This window comes from Protopterus annectens, chromosome 1.part1 (assembly GCF_019279795.1).
Source record: "Protopterus annectens isolate FY-2018-M chromosome 1.part1, PAN1.0, whole genome shotgun sequence".
NCBI lineage: Eukaryota > Metazoa > Chordata > Ceratodontiformes > Protopteridae > Protopterus > Protopterus annectens.
In genome coordinates, this window is record NC_056726.1 from 826,233,496 (window position 1) to 826,258,036 (window position 24,541).

Below are 24,541 nucleotides of genomic sequence, written 5' to 3' on the forward strand. Positions count from 1 at the left end.
AACATTTGACAACATTATCAGAACACTGATGATCCAGAGGGAAGCAGCATGTAAAAATAGCATTGTTATTTGGCGGGTATTGATGCAGAGAAAGCATTTGACAGAGTAAGTTGGGACTTTATGAGCAGGGCAATGGAAGCATTTGCATTTCCTGAAAAAACTATAACGTTGATTAGGAGGATATATGAGAGATCAGAAATGAAAATTAAAGTGGTTGGGGTCCTCTTTGAAAACTTCTACTTAACAGAGGAACCAGGCAGGGGTATCCTCTTTCCCCTTTATTATTTGCATTATATTTAGAACCACAGGCAAAGAAAATAAGGGACTCAGAAATGTAAGGATAAATTGGTATGGTAGTCAAGAAAAGCTGGCTTTACTAGCAGATGACATTATTTTATACCGGACAAAACCAGAAAAAATACATTATAGTGTTATGGAACATTTTGAGACAGTTTCAGATCTTTTTTGGGATACAAAATTAATGAAGCTAAAACAAAGGCAATAGTGGTAAATTATATACCCACACATGAACTGGTTCATGAATACCCATATTTATGGGGACATGATAAAATGAAGCATTTAGGAGTACGGATTAAAAATGATACCTGTGTGGCAGCTAAGGCTATGTGAGAAGAGACTAAACAAAAGATAATATAAAAACAGAAAAATAAAGCTTTGTTATATGGCTGCGGACAGTAAGATTACAAGCAGTTAAAATGTTTTTATTCCCTTTAGTCTTGTACACAGTTAAAGTATATTTTTATTAACCAGAAAAAAAGTTGTGGGTAGCAATTAATAAAAAGCTGAAGGACTTTATCTGGGAGGGGAAGACGGCAAAAGTCAAGTGGGATAAAATGATTCTTCCAATAGAACAAGGCAGATTGGGATTACACAATTTGAAGGGGTATTTTAGAGCTACACAATTAAGACTCCTATACATAGCACAAGCAGAAAACTATAATCCCAACTGGAAAGGGATGAAGACGAAATGGGCGTGGGGGCTAAAGAAACAAGGAGACACTGTAATTTTGGATGCAGGCCTTTAAGGAGAATAACAATAATCATACAGAATATTATATCCATAAAGAAGCAGAAAATATTCTAAGAACTAAACCAACACGGGAATGGAAAAAGGAGATTCTGCTGATAGGAATTACTGCAATTAGGGATACAGACAAAAGGCAAGAGGGGGCTGGAACTTATTGGAGAAAACTGGTGAAGGAACCAAAGTCTTGGGAGGAAATAACTAGAGAGGGAAAGATGACAGAATGGGAAGAAATCAAGAATTTATTTGGACTGCAGGTAAGAGATTGCCTTTGCCATCAGGGACTGATATCAGAGTATACGTAAAGGGAAAGAAATAGGGGAGTTCTAAATGAAAGACCAGCACTGGTAGAGTTTTTAATAGAATCTAGAACAGAAGCTGCCATTACAAACAGAATAATTAGTACAGCATATAAAATATTGCAGGATAACCACAAGGATCAATTACAGGAGTTTAGAAAGGATTGCGACAAGACATTGGGTAAGCAATTCACAAAGAAACAATGGGAGGATATATGCATGTTTCCCAAAGATGTAACAAAATCTATAAGATTTAGGAATTTTTGCCTGGAAATGTTTACATAGATATTCTTATAGCCCAAGCAAACTCCAGAGAATTTTTCCTCAGGCAGACAACAAATGTTGGAGGTGTGAGGGGGAAGAAAGAGGTAATTGGAACATGTTTTCTGGGATTGTGGTGAGTTGGCAGACTTTAGAGATTCCCTGCGGGATGCACTGTTGAAAATGCTGGGTGGGCAGATTAGTCTGACTGACGAAGGAGATGATTTTTCTCAGCGATGATACAGAATCGGAATTGCTTAGACATGCTAATGCTTTGCTGTGTCTAATAATAGTGGCTGCCAAAAAAGCAATTACTAGAAAATGGAAATCAAAATCTAAACCAACTATACTGGAAGTAGTGACTATAGTAATAGAGATCAAACAAATGGAATTGAGAGATTTAGAAAAGGGTAGGAGCAAACTACATAGGAAAAATGGAAATTGTGGGAACAATACATACAAGGGTGGAATGAGGTTTAAAAGGAGGCAGGACTTAAATGAGCTATGTAATTTTTGAGTGAGAAAGATTGGGAAGATGGTAAGTTATGTATAATGTTTGCAACTGGGAGTGTGTCAATGTGGTTTGTGATGTAAAATGCTTGCAACTAGGATTGTGTCAATGTGGCTTATTTTCATTTATATAAATGAATGACTGCCTATGCAATAAGTGATGTTTAATAAAGATGTTTCTTGTTTTTTGTGCCCAAAAATAATCAACAATGCTTTTGTAACTTTTTTTGTGAGCTTTGATCTTATAGTTGTAGTATTTGTATAAAAATGTAAACATATTTTGTGGTTTCTATCTGCTTGTATAACTATGTGTATGTACTAGAGAGTGTCTTCTTTCTGCTTGTATAACAATGTGCATGTACTGGAGCTTTTCTCCCCAGGCCTCTGCTGAAAACAGGCTCTATGGAACCTAGTCAGACTTCCCCGGTCAGTAAATGTTAAATAAAAAAAAAAAAAAAGTATAATGTTCATGTTAATATAGTTTGATTACTTTTAGATTAATATAAATTTGCCTGTCACAAGTGATAATTCAATAAAGGTGTTTGAAAAAAAAAAGTAAAATTACATCAGAGATGAGCATCAGTAAACAGAGCAATATTAATGCAACACTGAAAACTGAAACATATGTGGAGTAAATCAGACTTGGGTTAACACACTGTCCCCACAACTGCCCTTCTATCTTCAGACTAATGTATAATTGCTTTACTTTACAGTTGACCCTTGCATTTCTGATTCATGAAAATTCAGTACATTTCTGTGCCTACCTCTCGTATGCCTCAATCTCAGCAAATTACCACACTCATTTTTCCACTAAAAGGGGAAGAGCAAACAGTAGAAAGGTCACTGTACAGACACAACAGGGATTTAACTTTTATAGCCTCAGCTCTAAGTTCCTGATGGCAGACATGTAAGCTAACCATAGCAAATAACTGTTGCACCTTCCTCTGTGCAGATGCATAGAGAAAGGAGTAACAGTTATTTGCTATGGTTAGCGTGCATGTCTGCCATCAGGGGGTTAGAGCTAACCATAGCAAAAAAAGAAGTTATGTACTTGTCATAACATTCCATGTGAGTTGTTCATCTCACCTTCATTCTTACAGATGGGTTCGGAGCCGATCCTCGGCTCCGAGTCAGCCTAATACAAAGCTCGAGGTCTTCAGACAGCTCGAGGCTAAGTCCCTATACCATGATGCACCTAGAATGACCTCAGCTCTTGTTTGCTGCTTATAATACTACCATATGTCATTCTATCACTCAAGAGAAAGCCATAGAAGGGTTGAGCAACCAGGAAGAATCTAGTATCTCAGCCCTCGAAAAAACCTGGAGGGGGTAGCAGAGTGGGAAGTAAGAATGAAGGCGAGATTAACAACTCACATGGAAAGTTATGGTAAGTACATAACTTCTTTATGTGAAAGTTATGGTAAGTACATAACTTCTTTATGTGAAATTGTTCTATCTCACTGTTCATTCTTATAGATGGGTAAAGTCTCAAGCATAGGGTTGCCAACTGTCTAGTTTTTGACCGGACTGCCCAGTTTTCTGACAAATTGTCCGGTTACCAATTTGATTCAAAACCGGACACGTGAAGTCCGGGTTTTGTAGGACTGCCAAATTTTTTTTTTTTTTTTTTTAGCAGATTTACAACTAACAGAAATTTAACCTAACCAATCCTCACCTTGCAGTCCTTCCCTGGCAGATGCTGAGCCATCCCTCCAAGTTGCGCGAATCTTTGAACTGGCAGGTGTATGTAAGGGGTGGATGCTTGATGCGCATGTGTAGGAAGTTGCACGGTTTCAAGTCAGCGCTAAGTAAACAAGTTATATAATAGTGCCTTTAGGATTGAAGCAGGATGTGTAATGTGCTGCAAGACAGATATTTTACATAGAACTGAAAAGAACGTATTGAATTTAACTCCGTGGTATTTTTTTTTAACCTAAGTCTGACAGCAGTAGCTTTGGAAGCCTGGCAGTGTCTTGGATTGACATGGTGAAAATAACAGACTAAATCAGACTAATAACTGATTGTACTAGCTGTCTTATTATCCTACTCCTCAGTGAATCGAAAGAGGTTTGATCGGGCTTGGCAGGCTGGCAGCACGTTGTACCCGGATTGGTAAGTGTGAAGATGAACGATCGGTACTCTACTCTGGATGATGAAGCCCTCCGAAAACTGGTCAGTGTTGTTCATGACTGTTAGCACATGTAAACAGAAGCTCTTGGGGCTATTTTAACTTGTGCAACACTTGAGCAATAAAAGGAGTACAGTCTGTGAAAGGTCAGTAGCCCCGACGTGGGGCAAGTTTTGCTTTGTGGGGTTAGTCTTTGGCAGTGAATGGAGGAGGGGGCATATTAGTTACCCCAGGGAAGATAGTGCTGCATTTAGAATGTCGCTGCCTGCAAGGCAAGCATAAACTGCCATTACCGACAAACACCTTCACGCTAGTTACCCATATGTTTAATACAGTTCTGTTGTTTAATGTTGCATTTAGGAAAACTTGCTTCTATAGCACCCGTAAATCTGAGTGAGAAATGCATACGGGTTTTCTTTCTGTTTTTTTTTTTTTTTTTAACTGTCTGTATGCACCTACAAAAGCTAATTCCGAAAGGAAACTCACAGAATAGTAAAATGTAGTAGGGAGTGTTCATTTTCACAGATTATTTCTTGGCTGACATTTTAATAGCCAGTGTTACACTATCTGCCTTTCACAACCCATTTCTGTTTTTTGGTTTCTTATGGTGGTACTATTTCTTGTCCCTCAGCCCAGGTAGGTTTGTCCTTTGGGTCTTTGGATTTGCCCATATCATAACACATGCATCTAGAAGTACTGGGATTTTCATTCTGAGTGTCCAGTACTCCGGAATCACTGTACAAACTCCGGTACTCTGTTTCAAAAAGGAAACAAACTATAGGAGTTTGTAAATCGGCTGATTTACTATACTTTTTTACAGGAAAGCATAGTAAATCAGCCAAAAGCAGACAGCAGGAATGGAAAAAAGAGGGTGTTCCCTGCTGGGTGATGTCACAGTGATGTCACAAACTGGGCGGAATGTGGGCGGGAGAGGGGGGTGGGATGGACGGGGTTACTGGTGATGCGAGGAGTGTGGCTTTACTCTAGTTTTATCCAGGACGAAAGGTGGCAACCCTATCCAAGCATCATCTATCTCAGGTGGCTCTCGGGAGTATGTTTTTCAGGACAGTAGACCCACAGGAGGCCCTGTCGACTTTGTAATGAGTGATAAAGATATGAGGTCTTGACCAGGTGGCTGCTGCACAAATGTCTATAGGAAGTCTAACAGAAAAGGCAGATGATGTGGACACTGCTCTGGTAGAATGATCCTTAATTTTGTGTTGTAAGGGCATATTAGCAGCTGAATAAACAAATGTGATACAATCAGATAACCACTTTAGAGTTGTTTTAGCCACTGGCATACCTTTTCTGGAATCTGAAAAGGAAACGAAAAGCTGTTCTGATTTCCTAAACTCTCTTGTCCTATCCAAATGAAATCTGAGCTGTCTACGAACATCAAGCTTGTGCAGCATATACTCTAAGTTGTTGGAGTGTTTTGGAAAGAACATTGGCAAATCAATAATTTGGTTAAGGTTAATTTCAGAACAAACTTTAGGCAAAAAAGAGGGATTAGTTCATAGTGAGAGACTGTCAGTATGGAAAATCAAATGAGGAGGCTTTATGGACAAGGCTTGAAGCTCTTGACACTCTGTGGGCAGAAGTGATAGCTACTAAAAAGATAGTCTTCCATGACAAATATTTCAAATTGCATGAGGAACTGGTTTGAAAGGAGGGAGAATAATGCGAGAAAGCATAAAATTTAGATTCCATGGGGTATAAGTGGATTTCACAGGTGGTCTGAGATGAAAAGTCCCTTTAAGAAAGGCTTTGGATAGTTTGTGTGACATTATGTTCAATCCTTCAAATCCAAGGTGAAAATTAGAGATAGCAGCAAGTTGAACTCGAACTGTTGCTGCTGCAGCTCCTTTGTTGAAATTCATGGTCAAGAACTCTAATATGGAGGCCATAGAGGCTTGGTAGGGATCAATGTATTTTGACAGGCCCATATAGAAAATCTTTTCCATTTGCTAAGGTATAGCTTCCTTGTAGAGGATTTATGAGAGGATATTAGAATATGCTGCATTTCATTTGAAAGGTATGGAACCTGGCTATGTTGGCAATTGGAGCAGCCAAGCTGTCAGATTCAGGGACTGAAATGCAGGATGAAGTTTCCCTGATGAGTGCATCAGAAGATCTGGAACTGGGTCCAGAATCCAAGTGTCCTCCAATTGATGAAGTCGAAAGGGGAACCAAATCTGATGATGCCAATGAGGGGCTATTAGAATGATGGTCCTTCCCAGGGCTTTTGCTTTCTGTAGTACATTGGGTATCAAGGGAATTGGTTGGAATGCATACAGGAGACCTGGAGGCCAATCGTATACGATTGCATCCCCTGAGGCTTCTCCCAGAGGGGGAATCAGGGCAAAGTAGCTTCTGCATTTGGTGTTCATGTGGTTGGCGAAAAGGTTGCAGCAAGGCTGGCCCCACCTGTGGAATATCTTGTCCGCTATTTCTTGAGGGACCACTCCTGAGGCAACAAAATTGCTTTGCTCAGCTTGTCTACTATCATGTTGGACTTCCGCAGGATGTGCATTGCTAACAAAGTGCTGGGTGGATGTAGCCCATTGCCATACTCTTAGGGCCTCGTGACAAAGGGGGTAGGACCTGGTTCCTTCTTGTTTGTTCAAGTACCAGACCAGTAATACGTTGTCCATCTGAATCGCAATTGTTCCCAGAGGAAGAGAGTCCTGGAAGTACTGCAACGCGAAAAGTACTGCTCTCATCTCCAGGACACTGACATGCAGATGTGCCTACTGATCGGTCCATGTGCCTTGGGCTGCTCTTCCCAGAAAATGCCCCTCCACCCTCTATCAGGGAAGTGTCCATGGTCACTGTGGCTGCTGGTGGAGGTAGAACAAAAGGACGACCTATCGTAACATGAAGAGAGGTCAACCACCACTGAAGATCCTTTTTGCATGTGTTTGTGATCATTATAAGAAGAGACATTGGGAGCTCTTAAGACCATTAAGTGAACAACAGCCATTGCAGAATCTGCATGTGCATGCGACCCAATGGTATGGCTAATATGGCAGCTGCCATCAAGCCTAACAATTTTAGTACTTCTGATGCTGGAGCCTTGTTTTTGGATATAATATTGTAGACCTGCTGACGGAGTATTAAGACTCTTTCTGCTGGAAGTCTCAAAGTGGTGGTGATGTTGTCCAATTCTGCTCTGATAAAAACGGTATGTTGCAATGGTGACAAGGCAGATTTTTCTGAGTTTACTGCAATGCCTAGATGACTGCAGAGTGAGAGTGGTGTCCCTGGCTTGTATGAGCTGATGCCTGGGGGTGGCGGTGAGGAGCCAATCGTCTAGGTATGGAAACACCTGGAATCCTAAACGCCTCAGGTGAGCCGTGACCACTGCCATACATTTGGTGAACACACTGGGGGCTGTAGTGAGACCAAAGGGCAGGGTTCGAAACTGGTAATGAGTGGCTCCCAGCCGAAGTGCAGATGATCCCTGGATGGTCTGGCCATTTTTATGTGGTAGTACACATCCTGAAGATCTATTGAGCACATCCAATTGTCTTTCCCTAAAAAAGACAAGTATCGACTGAAGCGTGACCATCCAGAACTTCTCTTTCTTGACAGATCTGTTTAATCTCCTGAGGTCCAAAATAGGTCTCCAGTCCCCTATCTTTTTTGGAACTAAAAAGAATCTTGAGTAAGTTCTTGATCCTATCTGGTCTGCTGGGACTGGTTGGATGACTTTTTCTTAGCAACGTTTGGACCTCTACTGTTGCCTGTTCCCTGTAACTGGGTGGAACATCTGGGATTTTTCTTGTCAGTGGAGGGGGTATGGCAAAAAGAATGAAATATCCTCTGGAAATGATACGTCGTACCCAGTTGTCATTTATTTTGAGCCAGGCATCTGGATACAAAGATAAGCGACCCCCGACAGCCTCCAGAGTAGGACAGTCAGGCCTCTTTTCAGGAGCGCTGGCAGGGCTTCCCAAAGAACTGATCTCTGTTGCCCTGGTTTTGCAGACCCCCCTCTGTCGCGAGGGCGGCGTCTTCCATTATTGCCCACTCCTCTGGCCCTGGAGGGGGTTCTCCAAGTGTGTCCTGAAAAGCTCCTTGGGCTTTACGGAGCCACATCTTTCCTCCCCTTTGACCCTTGGTGTAGGGTCTGGTAAGGGTGGAAAAATGGACTCTGACGGCAGACAGAGTTTTTCCTTCCTGTTCACACTTGGTCAAAGTTTCCTTAATCTTTGCCCAAAAGGGACGAGCCATCAAAAGGGGTGTTGACAAAGGATGACTTAAAGGGCTCTGCGAAGGAACACAAGTGCATCCAGGAGCGTCTCCTAAGAGCAATTCCTGTACCCACTTGCTCTGCTTGCTCCATCAGCTGCATATGAAATGAAGCGCATGGATGAGTGTACTATGGAATTGAGAGTAGCAAGCTAGGAGGCAACTTTATCTGAAGCTCCTGCAGCTACTGTACCCTGAAGAGTATCTCCATGCTCTTTTAGGAGATCTCTTTGCAGTCTAGTAAAATGGGTGAGATAGTTGAACGAACGCAGTGCAAAAGTCGCTGAACTATATGTGCGCTTCCCGTATCTATCCATGATCCTAGAATCTCTGTTAGGAGGATGGACAGAGGAAGAAGTTTCTGAAATTTCCTTTTTAGTGGCAGCCACCACCACCATGGCATCAATTGGCACTCCCTTGGTAAGAAAAAATTTTTCCTGGGTGGCAGAAATAAATTTATTAGGCCTCATGAGGACAGGCTCCATGGTGTCCGGAGACTCCCATGCCCTTCGTGAGACCAGCTCCAAAAGCTCATCGAAGGGCGGGGACACCCAAGAGATGGAGAGTTGAGATCCGAAAGCCTTCAGGAGAACTGACTTGTCTTCAGTAGGGTTGGTGGATTGCCAGTCACCCCTTTGCCTAAGGATTTCTAATATCCGAAAAGTCGGTCTGACTATCCTCCCCGGACTTGACCAGAGAGTGTCGACTCCTAGATTCCTCGATTGGCGCCGAGGACACTGGAGCAGGCATTGGCTCCGAAGGCTCAACAATCAAGTCCGACTCCTCTGGCTCCAAAGGACTGGTATGGCTCGAAGGAGGAAAAGTAGTAAATGGGCCTTCAGTTCCAAAGCCGTTTGGGTTGGAGCCGATAAAAATGTAGCAAAGGCCGGTGCCTGTAAAAGCTTCTGCACCACACGATCCACATCCAAATCGGAAAGGCTTATCAAAGATCGAGATGAGTGGATAGAAGGAGGTACAAATTGCAGGAGTGGAGATTTAGGCACTTCGGATATCGGTTCCAGGACCAGGGACCGGCTCTGAAAGGACAAGACGGTCGGCAATGAGGGCTGTGGCGCTGACGTTGACTTTTTTTAGATTTTTTTTTTACTTCAGAAGTAGAAGCCTTAGATGACACTGAGAATTTGCTAGACCTGTCCTGGTCGCTCAAAGCTTCTTGAAAAGAGGGTTTGACTAAACCTTTGTCAATTAACTTTCTCTCCTGAAGAACCCTAGAAGAGAATGACAAATGGAGCAGCTTTCCTGAAGGTGCAATGCTCCCAAACAGTATACACAATTTACATGGCTGTCAGTGACAGACATTTTCTGTCCACATTTTGAACATTTCTTAAATCCTGATTTAGGGTGTTTATCCTTATCCTGGTCAGCCATACTGGAACACACAATCTCAAGAGAGGGTACTGTAATGAACAATACACACCCAAAAAACTATCAAACAAGCCCTTTAAAATTATGGGCTAAAAATACTATTAAAAACACACACACACACACACACACACACACACACACACACACACACACACACACACACACACACACAAACACACACAAACACACACCAACTATTTATCTAAGCACTCTGTCTAGGCTATGTTCTCGTCTTTAGTGAGTGCTGCCAGCACCTGATCCCTACTAATAGGGGGGGGGGGTAGTATGCTGGAGAAGATTTCACCTGGTGGAGTGGGAGGAGTTGGGGGCAAAGTTTGAGCTGAATTTATCAGCTAGCAGATTTGCTATGTCACTCTGATCAGTGAAGGTGGTAACATTCACCACCAGTTCAGCCCACTGATGAACATCGACTTTAAGATTCTGGACATAGCTGAACAAGACCTTGTGATTGCCCTTAACCTGTGGGGCTATCCTGACCTCACAGTTGGCCTTATTGGTGTTAATTTGACCTCTTAATTTCTTGCTTATTTGTATATGAGAGAATTTGCCTTTAAGGGAGTTGTTATTCCCGATTCTGGCCATGAGTTATCTTCTATTTGTATATGCCCTGTTTAGGTAAGGATTCCACCAGTGGGGTTAGTTTTTAGTGTTTGCTGTGGGGTTACTGCAGGTAGTCTCAGCAGCCTCTGTGCAGCCATTAGCATGTTTATATAGGGACTCTGTAAATAATTCAGCATAGGCAGTTGTGGTCTCGAGGTTAGGAAGCCTTGAATTTTGATAAACCCTCACTTAACAGAATGTAGTTTGCCTTAGAACTGTTCCCAACTTTTACTGGTTTGGCTGGGTTATTAAGTGTGATTTTTTTCTTCAAAGGATACAGCTTTGTGATCTGAACTTACTAGTGAGGATGTGACTCAGGGGGAGGGGGGATGCAACATTCTTCCATGTTAGTGAATACCATGTATGATTTGATCATCTGGTTGGAGCATGCATTATCTCCACCAGATTGTTTGTGTTAAAGTCCAGAAAGTGTTGTGCCTGTGAGTGTGAGGCAGTGCAAGTTTCCCAGTCTATTATGGGGTTGTTAAAGTCACACATGAATAGGGTGGTTGGTTGGATGATGAGCACCTCTGGTAGGTTTAGGCAAGAAACACGAGACTCTAGGGACATAGACAGTGACATGTAGCTAGCCACAAAATGGTGAGGGTCTTTATCTATGGTGACTTGTACTTGGATGAGCTCCATGGTATCTTTGTGTTTAACCAACCTGGAGGTATGTTTATTGCTAACACAGATTGAGACACTTCCACATTTGACCCCAGTCTGCACTGTTATTGGTCTAAATGTGTGGAACGCTATGTAGCCTTGCACTTCTGGAGTATTTTCTACAGCTTTAAACCAAGTCACAGTCATGGCACTGATGTTTACATTCTCCAGAATGAGGAGGGCTTGAAGGGTGTGGAGTTTTTTTTTTGTTTAGGCTCCTAGCACTGGGCAGTAACACCTTAAGGATGCTTGGAGACATTTTCACTATATTGGTAGATTTGTCTTTTTGACATTGCCTAACAAAGGCTCTAAAGGAGTGGATAACGTTTTAGACTATATCTGAAAACCTAGGGGATTGGACTGATGCAGACCCATCCTTGACAAAGCAGTATGGGTCTGTTGACCATGTCCACCTATGCTGACAGATATTAGATCCCCCTGGGGTGACAACAGAAACTAAGCCAATTATTAAAATCAATCATTTTATATCCATACTGTGGCATGGCAAAGAAGAAGTGGGATTGTCAGAGAGATGAAGAACGTAGACAGGAGTATAAGGAGATGAGGTGCATGGCAAAGAGAAAGGTGGCGAAGGCTAAGGATAAGGCATATGAAGAGTCGTATGAAAGGTTGGACACTAAGGAGGGAGAAAAGGACCTGTGCCGATTGGCTACACAGAGGGACCGAGCTAGGAAAGATGTGCAGCAAGTAAAGGTGATAAAAGATAATGAGGGAAACATACTTACAAGCAAGGAGAGTGTGTTGAGCAGATGGAAAGAATACTTTGAGGGGTTGATGAATGAAGAGAATGAGAGGGAGAGAAGGTTGGATGATGTGAGGATAGTGAATCATGAAGTGCAATGGATTAGCAAGGAGGAAGCAAGGATAGCTATGAAGAATGGAAAGGCTGTTGGTCCAGATGACATACCTGTGGAAGCATGGCGGCGTTTAGGTGAAATGGCAGTGGAGTTTTTAACCAGATTGTTTAATGAAATTCTGGAAAGTGAAAGGATGCCTGAGGAATGGAGAAAAAGTGTTTTGGTACAGATTTTTTAAGAATAAGGGTGATGTGCAGAACTGTAGTAACTACAGAGGGATTAAATTGATCAGTCACAGCATGAAGTTATGGGAAAGAGTAGTGAAAGCTAGGTTAAGAAGGGACGTGATGATTAGTGATCAGCAGTATGGTTTCATGCCGGGAAAGAGCCCTACAGATGCAATGTTTGCTCTGAGAGTGTTGATGGAGAAGTACAGAGAAGGTCAGAAGGAGTTGCATTGTGTTTTTGTAGACTTAGAGAAAGCATATGACAGGGTGCCTAGAGAGGAGTTGCGATATTGTATGAGGAAGTCGGGAGTGTCGGAGAAGTATGTAAGAGTGGTACAGGATATGTACGAGGGTAGTGTGACAGCAGTGAGGTCTGCGGTGGGAGTGACGGATGCATTTAAGGTGGAGTTGGGATTACATCAAGGATCAGCTCTAGCTCTTTCTTATTTGCAATGGTGATGGACAGGTTGACAGACGAGATCAGACAGGAGTCCCCGTGGACTATGATGTTTGCAGATGACATTGTGATCTGTAGTGAGAGTAGGGAGCAGGTGGAGGAGACCCTGGAGAGATGGAGATATGCTCTAGAGAGAAGAGAAATGAAGGTCAGCAGGACTAAGACAGAATATATGTGTGTGAATGAGAGGGAGGATAGAGGAATGGTGAGGATGCAAGGAGTAGAGGTGGCGAAGGTGGATGAGTTTAAATACTTGGGATCAATAGCTCAGAGTAATGGTGAGTGTGGAAGAGAGGTGAAGAAGAGAGTACAGGCAGGATGGAGTGAATGGAGAAGAGTATCAGGAGTGATTTGTGGCAGACGAGTACCAGTAAAAGTGGAAGGGAAGGTCTGCAAGAGGGTAGTGAGACCAGCTATGCTACATGGGTTGGAGACAGTGGCAGTGACATAAAGGCAGGAGTTAGAGCTGGATGTGGCAGAGTTAAAGATGTTAAGATTTGCACTGGGTGTGACGAGGGTGGACAGGATTAGGAATAAGTATATTAGAAGGTCAGCCCAGGTTGGAACGTTTGGAGACAAAGCCAGAGAGGCAAGATTACGTTGGTTTGGACATGTGCTGAGGAGGCATGCTGAGTATTTTGGGAAACAGATGCTAAGGATGAAGTTACCAGGTAACAGGAAAAGAGGAAGGCCTAAGAAGGTTTATGGATGTGGTGGGAGAGGACATGCAGGTGGTTGGTGTGACAGAGCAAGATGCAGAGGCAGGAAGAAATGGAAATAGATGACCTGCTGTGGTGACCTCTAATGGGAATAGCCGAAAGAAGATGATAACGACTATGGCTTCATCATCCTTGGTGAATGTAGAATGTTACGAAATGCAAGGCTCGCACCTATCTGTGATACACATTTCAAGAGATCCGTTATGCCTCTTTGCATATAGTCCTGTGAGGTATGTCTCAGGTCATTTTCACCCAATTAGACTGACAGAATCATATTGGTACCTGGGGTGCAGTGCCTTGAAAACGTTTATGATATTGCGGATCCTGGCTCCATCTTCTCCTTGTCTAACCCGGTGAATGAGGCATCTGTATGTCACACAATAGAGTTCTCAATGACAACAGTATTAGATAAAGTATATGCTTGCCTTGTGGACTTTGCTGTTCAAGGATCACTGACTATAGGTTTATTAGAAATGTCACAGGGGACTCCATAATAAAACATACTGATCGATCTCGCTCTAATCAGGATGAACAAAGAGAAAATAACAGTTGCCAATCTGTAGCTAGGGTCTGCCAAATTATGGAAGTACTCAAGTCATTACATCACAGGTACCAGTATAATTTCATCACAGTCCATGTAGGTGTAAATGACCTGCGATGTACCTCCCTGCACTATATGAAGAGAGACATTAAGGAGCTTCTGGACTACCTGTCTCAGGCTGGTACAAGTCTAGTACTGCACAGCATATAACCTTCATAAAGGATGATGCAATATAAGCAAAATATGACAGATTTAACAACTGGCTGAGTTTTTGGTGTCATTCTAATGGGATCCAATATTTGACAGCATGAGAAGACATGGTTAGCAGACCACATCGCTTTGCCAGAGATGGTTTGTACCTGTCCACTCTACGCATCTGAATACTGGATTAAACTTTATCCACCCCCATATAGCCATTTTAAGTCAATGCCAAATTAGCAAACCTACAGACATAGTGAAATCAACTCAACTGAACTGCAAGGTGTTACTGCTCAATGCCAGGAACCTAAACAGAAAACTACACTCCCTCCAAACCTTCCTCACCCTCAAGAATACAGACATCTGTGCAGTTACCGAGACGTGGTTTAAGGCTGCAGAGTGTGTTCAGGCAGTGCAAGGTTTCAGTACCTTCCACACTTTTAGACCAGCAGCTACACAGACAGGGACTAAAGGTGAAGGTGTCTTGATATACAGTGGATATAAAAAGTTTACACACCCCTGTTAAAATGCCACGTTTTTATGATATAAAAAATGAGAACACAATAAATCATTTCAAAACTTTGCCCACCTTTAATGTGACCTATAACCTGTACAATTCAATTGAAAAACAAATCTGTTAGGTGAAAAAATATAAAAAATAAAAAACGTACAATACGCTGGGTGCATAAGTGTGCACACCCTTAAACTAATACTTTGTTGTGTGTGCACACCCTCTTAAACTAATACTTTGCTGAAGCACCTTTTGATTTAATTACAGAATTCAGTCTTCTTGGGTACACATCTGCCATCAATTAGAGACACCCTGATTAACCCCAAATAAAGTTCAGCAGTCCTAGTAGGACTTTCCTGACATTTACTCACTTGCCTACTACACCAAAAACCATGGTTTGCAGAGCTTACAAAGCATCAAAGGGATGCCATTGTTGAAAGGTATCAGTCAGGAGAAGGGTTCAAAAAAAATTCCACAGCATTGGATAAACCACGGAACACAGTGAAGACAGTCATCAAAAAGTGGAGAAAATATGGGACAACAGTGATGTTTGCAAAGAACTGGACGTCCCTCCAAAATTGTTGAAAAGACAAGATGAAAACTGGTCAGGGAGACTGCCAAGAGGCCTACAGCAACACTGAAGGAGCTGCAAAAATTTCTGGAAAGTACTGGTTGTGTATTACATGTGACAACAATCTCCCGTATTCTCCACGTCTGGACTATGGGGTAGGGTTGCAAGACGGAAGCCTTTTCATACACAGAAAAACATCCAGGCCAGCTAAAATTTGCAAAACAATACATCACATCTCCCAAAAGCATGTGGGAAAATGTGTTATGGTCTGATGAGACCATGGCTGAACTTTCTGGCCACAATTCCAAAAGGTGTGTCTGGTGCAAAAACACTTCACATTACCAAAAGAACACCATCCTCACGGTGAAGCATGGTGGTGGCAGTATCATGCCTTGGGGTTGGTTTTCTTCAACTGGAACTAGGGCTTTAGTCAAGGTGGAGAGAATTATGAACAGTTCCAAATACCAGTCACTTTTGGCCGAAAACCTTCAGGCGACTGCTAGAAAGCTGAAGATGAACAGGAATTTCACCTTACAACATGAATATGACCCCAAGCATACATCCAAATCAACAAAAGAATGGCTTCACCAGAAGACAGTTAAAGTTTTGGAATGGCCCAGCCAGAGATCAGACCTAAATCCAATAGAACATCTGTGAGGTGACCTGAAGAGGGCTTTGCTCAAGAGATGCCCTCCAATATGACAGATTTGGAGCGCTTTTGCAAGGAAGAGTGAGAAAATATTGCCAAGTCAAGATGTGCCATGCTAAGACTTCTACCCAAGAAGATTGAATGCTGTAATTAAATCAAAAGGTGCTTTAATGAAGTAGTAGTTAAAGGGTGTGCACACACAACAAAGTATTAGTTTAAGGGTGTGCACATTTATGCAACCAGTGTATTTGTGCATTTTTTATTTTTTTATATTTTTTTTCCCCTAACAGATTTATTTTTCAATTGAATTGTACAGGTTTATATGTTACATTAAAGGTGGGAAAAGTTTTGAAATGATTTATTGTGGTCTCATTTTTTTATATCACAAAAAAACTGGCATTTTAACAGGGTTGTGTAAACTTTTTATATCCACTGTACATCAATAGCAAGCATCCCTCTAGTGATCAAACAGGATGAGGTGGTGGAGTTTCTCCACATGCAGATCACCATAGATAAAATCCCTTACCATCCCATAGCCAGCTATAGATCACCATTCAAATCCCAAGAAACGCACAGCACTTACTCAGACCTACTGAAGACTTACCATACAACCAAACATCCTACTCTCGGGAACTTTAATTACCCCTCTACAGACTACGAATCCTACATGGCCTCAAATCTGAAGGCACAGAGATTCCTGGACTTCATAAATATAGACCGCCTTGAACAGTTAGTGCATACATCCACTAGAGGCTCCAACATATTGTACCTTGTACTCTCAACTATGGGAGATCACCACACCCCACCCTTGTGTCACCCCACTCTGGTAAGATCTGACCATAAATCTCCTTTGAAATCAAATGTAACTCAGTAACCCCTGCAACAGTTAGAAACTATACCAAGGCAAACTACCTTTTAAGTGATAGTTTATCAAAACTTCAGTGCCCTTACAAACCCAGAGAAAACAGCAGCCTATGCAGAATTGCTCACAGAAACTCTGTACAACCATGCCACTGGCTGCACACAAGTTGTTGTACCTACCAAAAGGAAGCCCAAAGCTAACTCCAAAAACAAACCACCTTGGATGTACAACAAAATAAAAAAAAATAATGGCTAACACCAGGAAGTGCAACTCCCACAAAGATAAGATCTCATTTATCAAGCTAAAGAGGCAACATACACAGCTAATTAAGATCAATGAAGCCAAGGTTAAGAAAGCTTGCCAAGCAAAAGACAGCCATAAGGCCTTTTACAGTTATTTCACAAACCTCAAAGGCAGCACACTAGTGGTTAAATAGTGCCACATTCACTGAAAGCTGGGTGATGTAGTAAAGCTGTTGGCTGACAAATTCATTTCAAACTTTAGCCACCACTCACATCCAGCAACCTACCAAGAAATACCCGCAAACATAACCCCATCCAACTATAACTAAACAGCATGTCCTAGCTGCTCTTGCTAAGGCCAAGAACACTGCCTCAATGGGTCCTGATAATATCCCAGGATGCCTCTGGAATAGTTTAAAATATGACTTATCAGGGCCACTGGAGCCAATATTTGATTACAGTCTCAAAACAGGCTTTGTGCCACAAAAATGGAGGACTACAAAGATCACTTCCCTTCATAAGGGCAGACCAACAGATCCCAGAATCTACAGATCCATTAGTCTGGTTAGTTTTATTTGCAAAGCCATGGGAATAATTATCATGGAAACAAGGACATAGGAGACCTCCAAATACTGGATCCATCCCAGTTTGGCTTTGTCAAAGGAAAGTCATGCTTACAGAACCTGATGCACATCTGTAAAAAGGTCACCAAGATAATGGATGAGAATAAAACGGTGTATACTACAGTGCCTACCTTGATCTGGCTACAGCATTTGATACAGTACTCCAGTTGGGCATTGTTAAACTGATAGAGCTGGTCATAAACCCCTTTATAATATGCTGGGCACCTAGCTGGTTCATGTACAGAAGCCAAGGAGTTAGAAGGCCACCTCCACAAAGAGGCTAGTCACCAGTGCAGTTCCTCATGACTGAGCTGGGTTCACACCTCTCTCTCAAAAGTCAAAGCCAGCGTCAAAGCCTCTGCCTGACCAAGTTCCCAAGATGCAAAAAACCTACAGCAAGGTCTAACACAGACAAATGATGTGCCAAACCCAAGGTATTAAAGCTCCATGTCAAGAAATGCATTATTGTACCCTTTGGGAAGACAACTACCTCTGGAAACAACACTGTCAATAAAACACTCCTAAGAATTGACTCACTAGTCAGGGACCTGGGAACCCATGTAGATAGCAACCTAGCCTTTGACAAACATGTGTCCAAGGTACTAAGAAAATCCATCTATGTTGCTCAACTTAAAAGTAAAGGTATGGCTTCCAAGTCCAGAGAAGTCATCACACCACTGTACTTGGCCCTCATGAGACCCATCATAAACTATAATGCCCTCTTCAGTACATACCTGACCATTCACATGTAGCAACTGGAACACTGACAAAGGTTAATGACAAAAGGAATAGAAGGCATAAGCACAATGTCCTGTTTGACTTGCCTAAAAGCCCTATTTCTATACTTGGTTTCTTACAGACTGCTGAAAGGTGATCAATGTCTGGCATGCAGGGCATCTTTGGACCCTGCTCTGATGAACCTTTTGCGCATCTGCAAAACAAACAGCATCACAGCTACTAGATACAAAGACCTAAATTTTGCTTGTGACAAACAGTACATGTTGGAGAGACCGATATGCATCTCAGAGAATTCCCATGCTCTAGAATTGGCTCTCTAACCCCATGAAACAAAATCCGTCCCTAACCCTATTTAAGTGTTAAGATGGACCATTGGATGGAAATAGGAAATTCAGCCCTGGTCTGGCACTTATGTCTCTGATGGAGCAATGCAGCCAGTAAATCATGTCATAACCATAAATCACCCCCATACAAATGTCTAAAACATAAAACTTGTAGGTCACAGTTGGGTTGCATGGCTAGGTTTATAAAGGCCCTTGTGGTCATTAATCTAGTATATACCTATGAATCTTTATGGAAGCAGCTTGGCAAAACCAACTGCAGGCTCCTGACCCATGTCATTAATGCAAGCAATGACCTTTCAGCAGAGGTAAGCAATGCAGCGGACTATCCCACCTCCATCCACACAGGATAGAAGAGTTATCACTCACTCCTATCCAGCTCCTGCAGCACTCAAGTCATCAGATGATTCCAGGACATTTGAACTGCAGTCAAAGCTTTCTCTAAGCCATGGGGAGAGTTTTTATAATTCTTTCCTTTTTTTAAGCCTATTTCTTTGAATATTCTCTTGTCTGATCAAAGTAAATCTTGTTGAAGTTTAACTCCTTTTAATAACAATACCTGCTGAGTTCATCGCTACTGTTAGTGGTGGTGTGTACCCAAATAGCTATCAATTTCTACATGCAATACGATTAAAAATACTCTTTAGGAAGTCCACATTTTCAGTGTCATCTAAAACTTACAAAACAGTCTTGACCCTTTAGAAACTCACAGCTCAAAACTTATGCGCTAATCAGTTTTTTTGTCTCCTTCAGACTTAATTTGCTTAGTAAACTTCTCTCAGCAAATCACTTATTAAGTCAGTGCTCCCAGACAATCAGTGTTGAGAGGTATTTGTACCTAATGTGTTTACCTGGTCAGAAAAATAAATACATAAACAACAAGGTATCACTGTGTTCACAAGTTACTTAACCTGGTCTCACAAGACGTCAGTAGGTTGTGGTATCACTGACACTGGCCTCACAAGGCTGCTACTTTACTAAAACTAATTTTCAGTAGAAGAGTTATACATTTTTGGTATTTCACTAGTGGGAAGCAGATGTTATTCCTGTTCTAACCACAAGTATCTGGGTATTGATTATTGGCCTAGGAAATGTCAATGACAGCAGAACAGATGCAACTGAGTAAAGAGTAGTCTTTTGTCATGCTTCAGGGGAGAGACAGTAAGGAGGAGACTGGTGAGGTCTTGGTGTATGATCAACCCCTGAAAGAGAATAGGGGCCAACTCCAAACAAAAAGTAAAAGGCAAATGTATTCCTAATGACTATAAACAGGATGTGAAGACAGGAAACATCATCAAATACAACTCCCCTTATTATCACTAGGGAACAGGTCCTTAATGCTCTCTCTCTAAGACCAAGAACACTGCATCAGTGGGCCCAGACAATACCCCAGGATGTCTTTTAAATAGCAAGAAACATGACCTATCAGGGCCTCTGAAATTATTATTCAACTGTAGCCTCCAAACAGGCTTCGTGCCTCATGAATGGAAAAAGGCAACAGTCATCCCTCTGCAAAAAGGTGGGACATCTACAGACCCTAGAAACTACAGACCCATAAGTCTCACTAGTCTTCTATGTAAAACCATGAAAATAATTATCATGGAGATGATCAATAGAGATATAGTAAACCTCCAGACACTGTACTCAACCCAGTTTGGTTTTGTCATGGGCAGATCATGCCTATTCAACCTGGTGGACTTCTTTAAGAAAGTCACCAAAGCAATGGATGAGGGCAAAATCATTCGCACTGCCTACCTTGACCTGGCAAAGGCATCTGATACAATACCACACTCGGGCATTGTTGACAAACTCAGGAGTTTAGGTATAAACCTGTATTTCGCCCGGTGGATAGCCAAACGGCTCACAGACAGGTCCCAGGAAGTTAGAATTGGGGAGTCCACCTCTATAAAGAGGCCAGTCACAAGTGGAGTTCCTCAGGGATCAGTCCTTGGACCGCTCCTTTTTAGCATTTACTTCTCAGAAGTCAAGGCCAATGTCAGTGGTCTCTGACTGACTAAATTTGCAGATGATTGCAAATTAGGAGCCATCACTGAATCTCACACTGACACAAATGTTTTCCAGGAGGAGCTGACACAGACAAATGACTGGTGTCAGAGCTATGGACTAAAACTAAATGCCAAGAAATGCCTAACAGTATCCTTTGGGAAGTCATCCATCCCTGGTAACTATCATACTGACAACACATCCCTTAGAGTTGACCCAGTAGTCAGACAGTAATCTAACCTTTGATCACCATGTGTCTACAAAGGTGAGGAGGTATTTTTCCACTATCGGGGCATCACTTGCAATGTGGAAGCCCACAACCGCAAAGATCGTACAGCTGTCAGCCCTGACGTAGCATTTTTGAAAGGCAAAAGAAACACAGACTTACGTGCTGCAGTGTTTATTTGGTTTTACAGAAATATCAGTTCATATGTATGTATTACAGAAGCAGAACAGTTTACCAGCACATGATGTAAAGGAAGCATAACTTCAGCCAAAGAAATACAAGGATGTCAGTGAAACCAGATATAGTGCGTCTGCCTGTCATATAGGTACCACACAAACAGCCTTTCACACTGAGATTGCATTGCACCAACCTGAAACCTGACAGACTTGGTTGACAAATTAGAACTGAGTTTGGAATCCATAACAATCACAGCACAGCAAGGAACAATTAAGTATGAGGCATAAAAGTTGAAATGTCTGTTAACATAGCAGAGAATAGGGCATTCTTGGGATTGGCACGTCTCCACTCTTTCATTATGGAGAATTCCTTTCTCCTGGAATAATTGAATTGCTGAGTTTTCCTCATTTGGCAATTGCCAGATAGTAAAATCCATGAGGGGTGGGAAAGAAGCACTGGGAAAATAACTGTCTGTGGGGTACCCACTTAAGCATCAGCTGTGAAATCACTGCGAGTGCATTCTAAAATTCCAAGTGCTCTTAACAAGTGTTGCCCCGATAACGGAAAAGTACCGGTGAGGAAATCATTCTATGTTGAGCAACTTATAAACAAAGGTATGGTATCTAAGTCTAAGGAAGCCACTGTTCCACTGTATGTGACATTTGTCAGACCTTCGAGTACAATGCACCCTATGGTATGTACCTAACCTGGCATATCCAGCAACTGGAACGTCCACAGTGGTTCCTCACTAAAAGAATACAGGGTGTAAGTAATATGTCCTATGCAGACCGCCTCAAGGCCCTATCCCTGTATTCAGTCTCCTACAGGCTTTTGAGGGGAGATCTATGCCTGGCCTACAGGGCATTGTCAGACCCCACTCTGATGGACCTCCTGCATATCCACACAGCAAACAGTACCAGACTTACCCATTCTAAAGACTTGAACCTTACCTGTGATATAAATAGGACCTGCTGGAGAGATAGGTATGTATCCCAGAGACTACCCAGTCTATGGAATAGGCTCCCCATTCATGTGAAGCAGGGTTCCTCCCTAATCCAATTCATGTGCAACCTGGACAATTGGATGGGAAACTGGAAATTCATCTCTGGTTTGGCACCTATGTCTCTAACACAAATAGGTAACCTATAAATGGTTCATCTCCCAGGCCCATGCTTAGGTTTATCAAGGGTATCAGAACTTGTCAGAGATTTGGGATGCATGGCTAGGCTTAAAAAGGCCCTTTTGATCTTTAGTCTAGTAAACACCTATGAACCTATCTCCATCCCCATGCAGGTAATATATGAAGATTGTGAAAGGGGACATTATGTAGGGCCTTCTGGTTCCTGATAAACTACTTGAAAATCTCAAAGGAAGTGAAGCTACCAACAGTCGCCTTCCAATGTAGGCAATTTCTTTAAGCAGAGATGACAAAATATCTCCACGGATAAAGGCAGACTCAACCCTCTTTTCCCACTGGGAAAAAGAGGGTGCAAGACTGCAGTAACAAATGTACAGAATTAAAGGATTTTTAAATGGATCATAGCCCTGGAGATCAGAGGCTTGCAGATAGGGATAAAGTACCTGAAAAATGTCATCTAATCAGGACTCTGTGTATAATCTCTATTTTTCAGAATAATAAACTGTACCCTGGTTGAATTACTCAAGTGGGAGCACATTGCAATGTTCAATATTATCTGAAAAAAAAGTCCAAATCTGGCTTCAAAAAAGGATAGCAAAGAATGACTTTGGTCCATGATTCTTCCCCCCCAGCTCCCACTGGCTCTTGTCATAAAGAACTTTCTTTCCTTCCCTCTAATACTAACAGATAAGCCTTCCTTCCTACCAATGTATAATAATGTAGCACTTTTACAATTTATGCTATGCCTCTTGGGGAGCAGCAAATAGAAATGGATGTTATTAAATCAGTATATTACCACTGCCTACAGAGTGAGTGTGTGGTCGTGCTGTGGTGGTAACATGCAAAACCAGAAGCAAGAATGGTTATAAAATAAAAGGAGGCAAGGTAGATAGTTTTGAATTTCTTCATTTACAAAAACTTGTGCTTACAATATGACAACAGGTAGGAGACAGCATACCTGTTCCTCAAAGCCGACCATATTCATGGCATTACACATACCCCGGTACTTCATACTCCAATGCTGCACCATCTCCTCACTTCCATACTTATGATTGATGTACCTACAAGATAAAGGAGATACATTTATGACTTAGCCTTACTAAGGAATGTAAACACAGTTGCTTTAATAAAGAACAGATGAACAAAACAACAAACTAAGTAAAAAGTATTGGAAGAGGCAGACCAGGATCCACAAACGGTCTTTATTGAACGCTTTTGTTTTCTAAAATAAAAAACTTCATCAGAATAAGGCAAATACAAAGAATCAACAACTGACCCAACTTTTGTATAACACTCGATCACATAGGTGTTGATTGTCAATTCACTTAAAGGTATAAGCCTCTGAAACGCATTCAAAACCCACACAAAACATTAAATATACGGCCTAATAGGTACAGAATAGCATTTACAATATAAAATTATTTCATAAATATTAAAAATAGACAGCATATAAAATTGCATGCAGAATGTTAAGAAACTGTGTGTGCTAGTTATTTTAAGTATAGCTATAGGAATTTTACAAAGTTTTTATATTTATACACAGTTTCTTAACATTCTGTATGTAAATTTATATGCTGTCTATTTTTAATATTTATGAAATCATTTTATATTGTAGATGTTATTCTCAATAAAGACAGTTTGTGGATCCTGGTCTGCCTCTTCCAATACTTTTTACAGTTACTTTAATCTACATTTCTTGGAATGTTCAAATTAACAGTTTTATAGACAGATGTAAAAAAAAAAAACACAAGCAAAAGCACCAAATCTAGTACACTGAAAATTTCTAAGTACAATCACACAAGATCAAATAGAGTAAATAAAAAGCCATGCAGTATTACTGTTGCATCATCTTTACCTGCAGAATTTCATTTGTGTGGATCCTGCAGTCTCTATAATAACTTAAAACACATACGTGAACAACACATTTTGCCCTCCATTCTTTTTATGCTGTCTGGAGTAGACTTTAGATATTTTCCTGTAACTGTGAAGACTCAATTTTATATGGCTTTAATTTCAGTTTAACAATTGGTCATGGCAAATGAACAGTTTCCGAAAAAAAAAAAATGCTTTCTGTTCTCACGTTCGTTGCCGTGAATTACCATTGTTTAATAAACTTTCCACTTTAAAACAGTAGTGTACTACATTTTCATTTACATAATGGGCAGATATGAAATAAAAAGAAGTTATGTACTCACCATAACGTTCCATGTTGGTAGCCCATCTCACCCTTCATTTTTACATATGGGTTCGGAGCCGATCCCTGGCTCTGACTCAGCCGATTTTCAAGCTCGAAGACTTCTGGTTGGCAAGTGGCTAAGCAGGTATCCCA

At 41.5% G+C, this 24,541-nt stretch overlaps 1 protein-coding gene across 2 annotated transcripts in view; it reads right to left on the reverse strand.

Annotated features, from left to right (window-relative positions):
- Positions 1–24,541, reverse strand: part of LOC122807596 (myosin-IIIb-like) — a 2,420,886-nt gene that overhangs the window by 1,225,730 nt on the left and 1,170,615 nt on the right. For both annotated transcript variants that reach the window (XM_044078517.1, XM_044078510.1), the window contains exon 7: positions 23,171–23,273. In XM_044078517.1, coding sequence (XP_043934452.1) covers positions 23,171–23,273 — 103 coding nt within the window. The remainder of the gene's footprint in view (positions 1–23,170; positions 23,274–24,541) is intronic.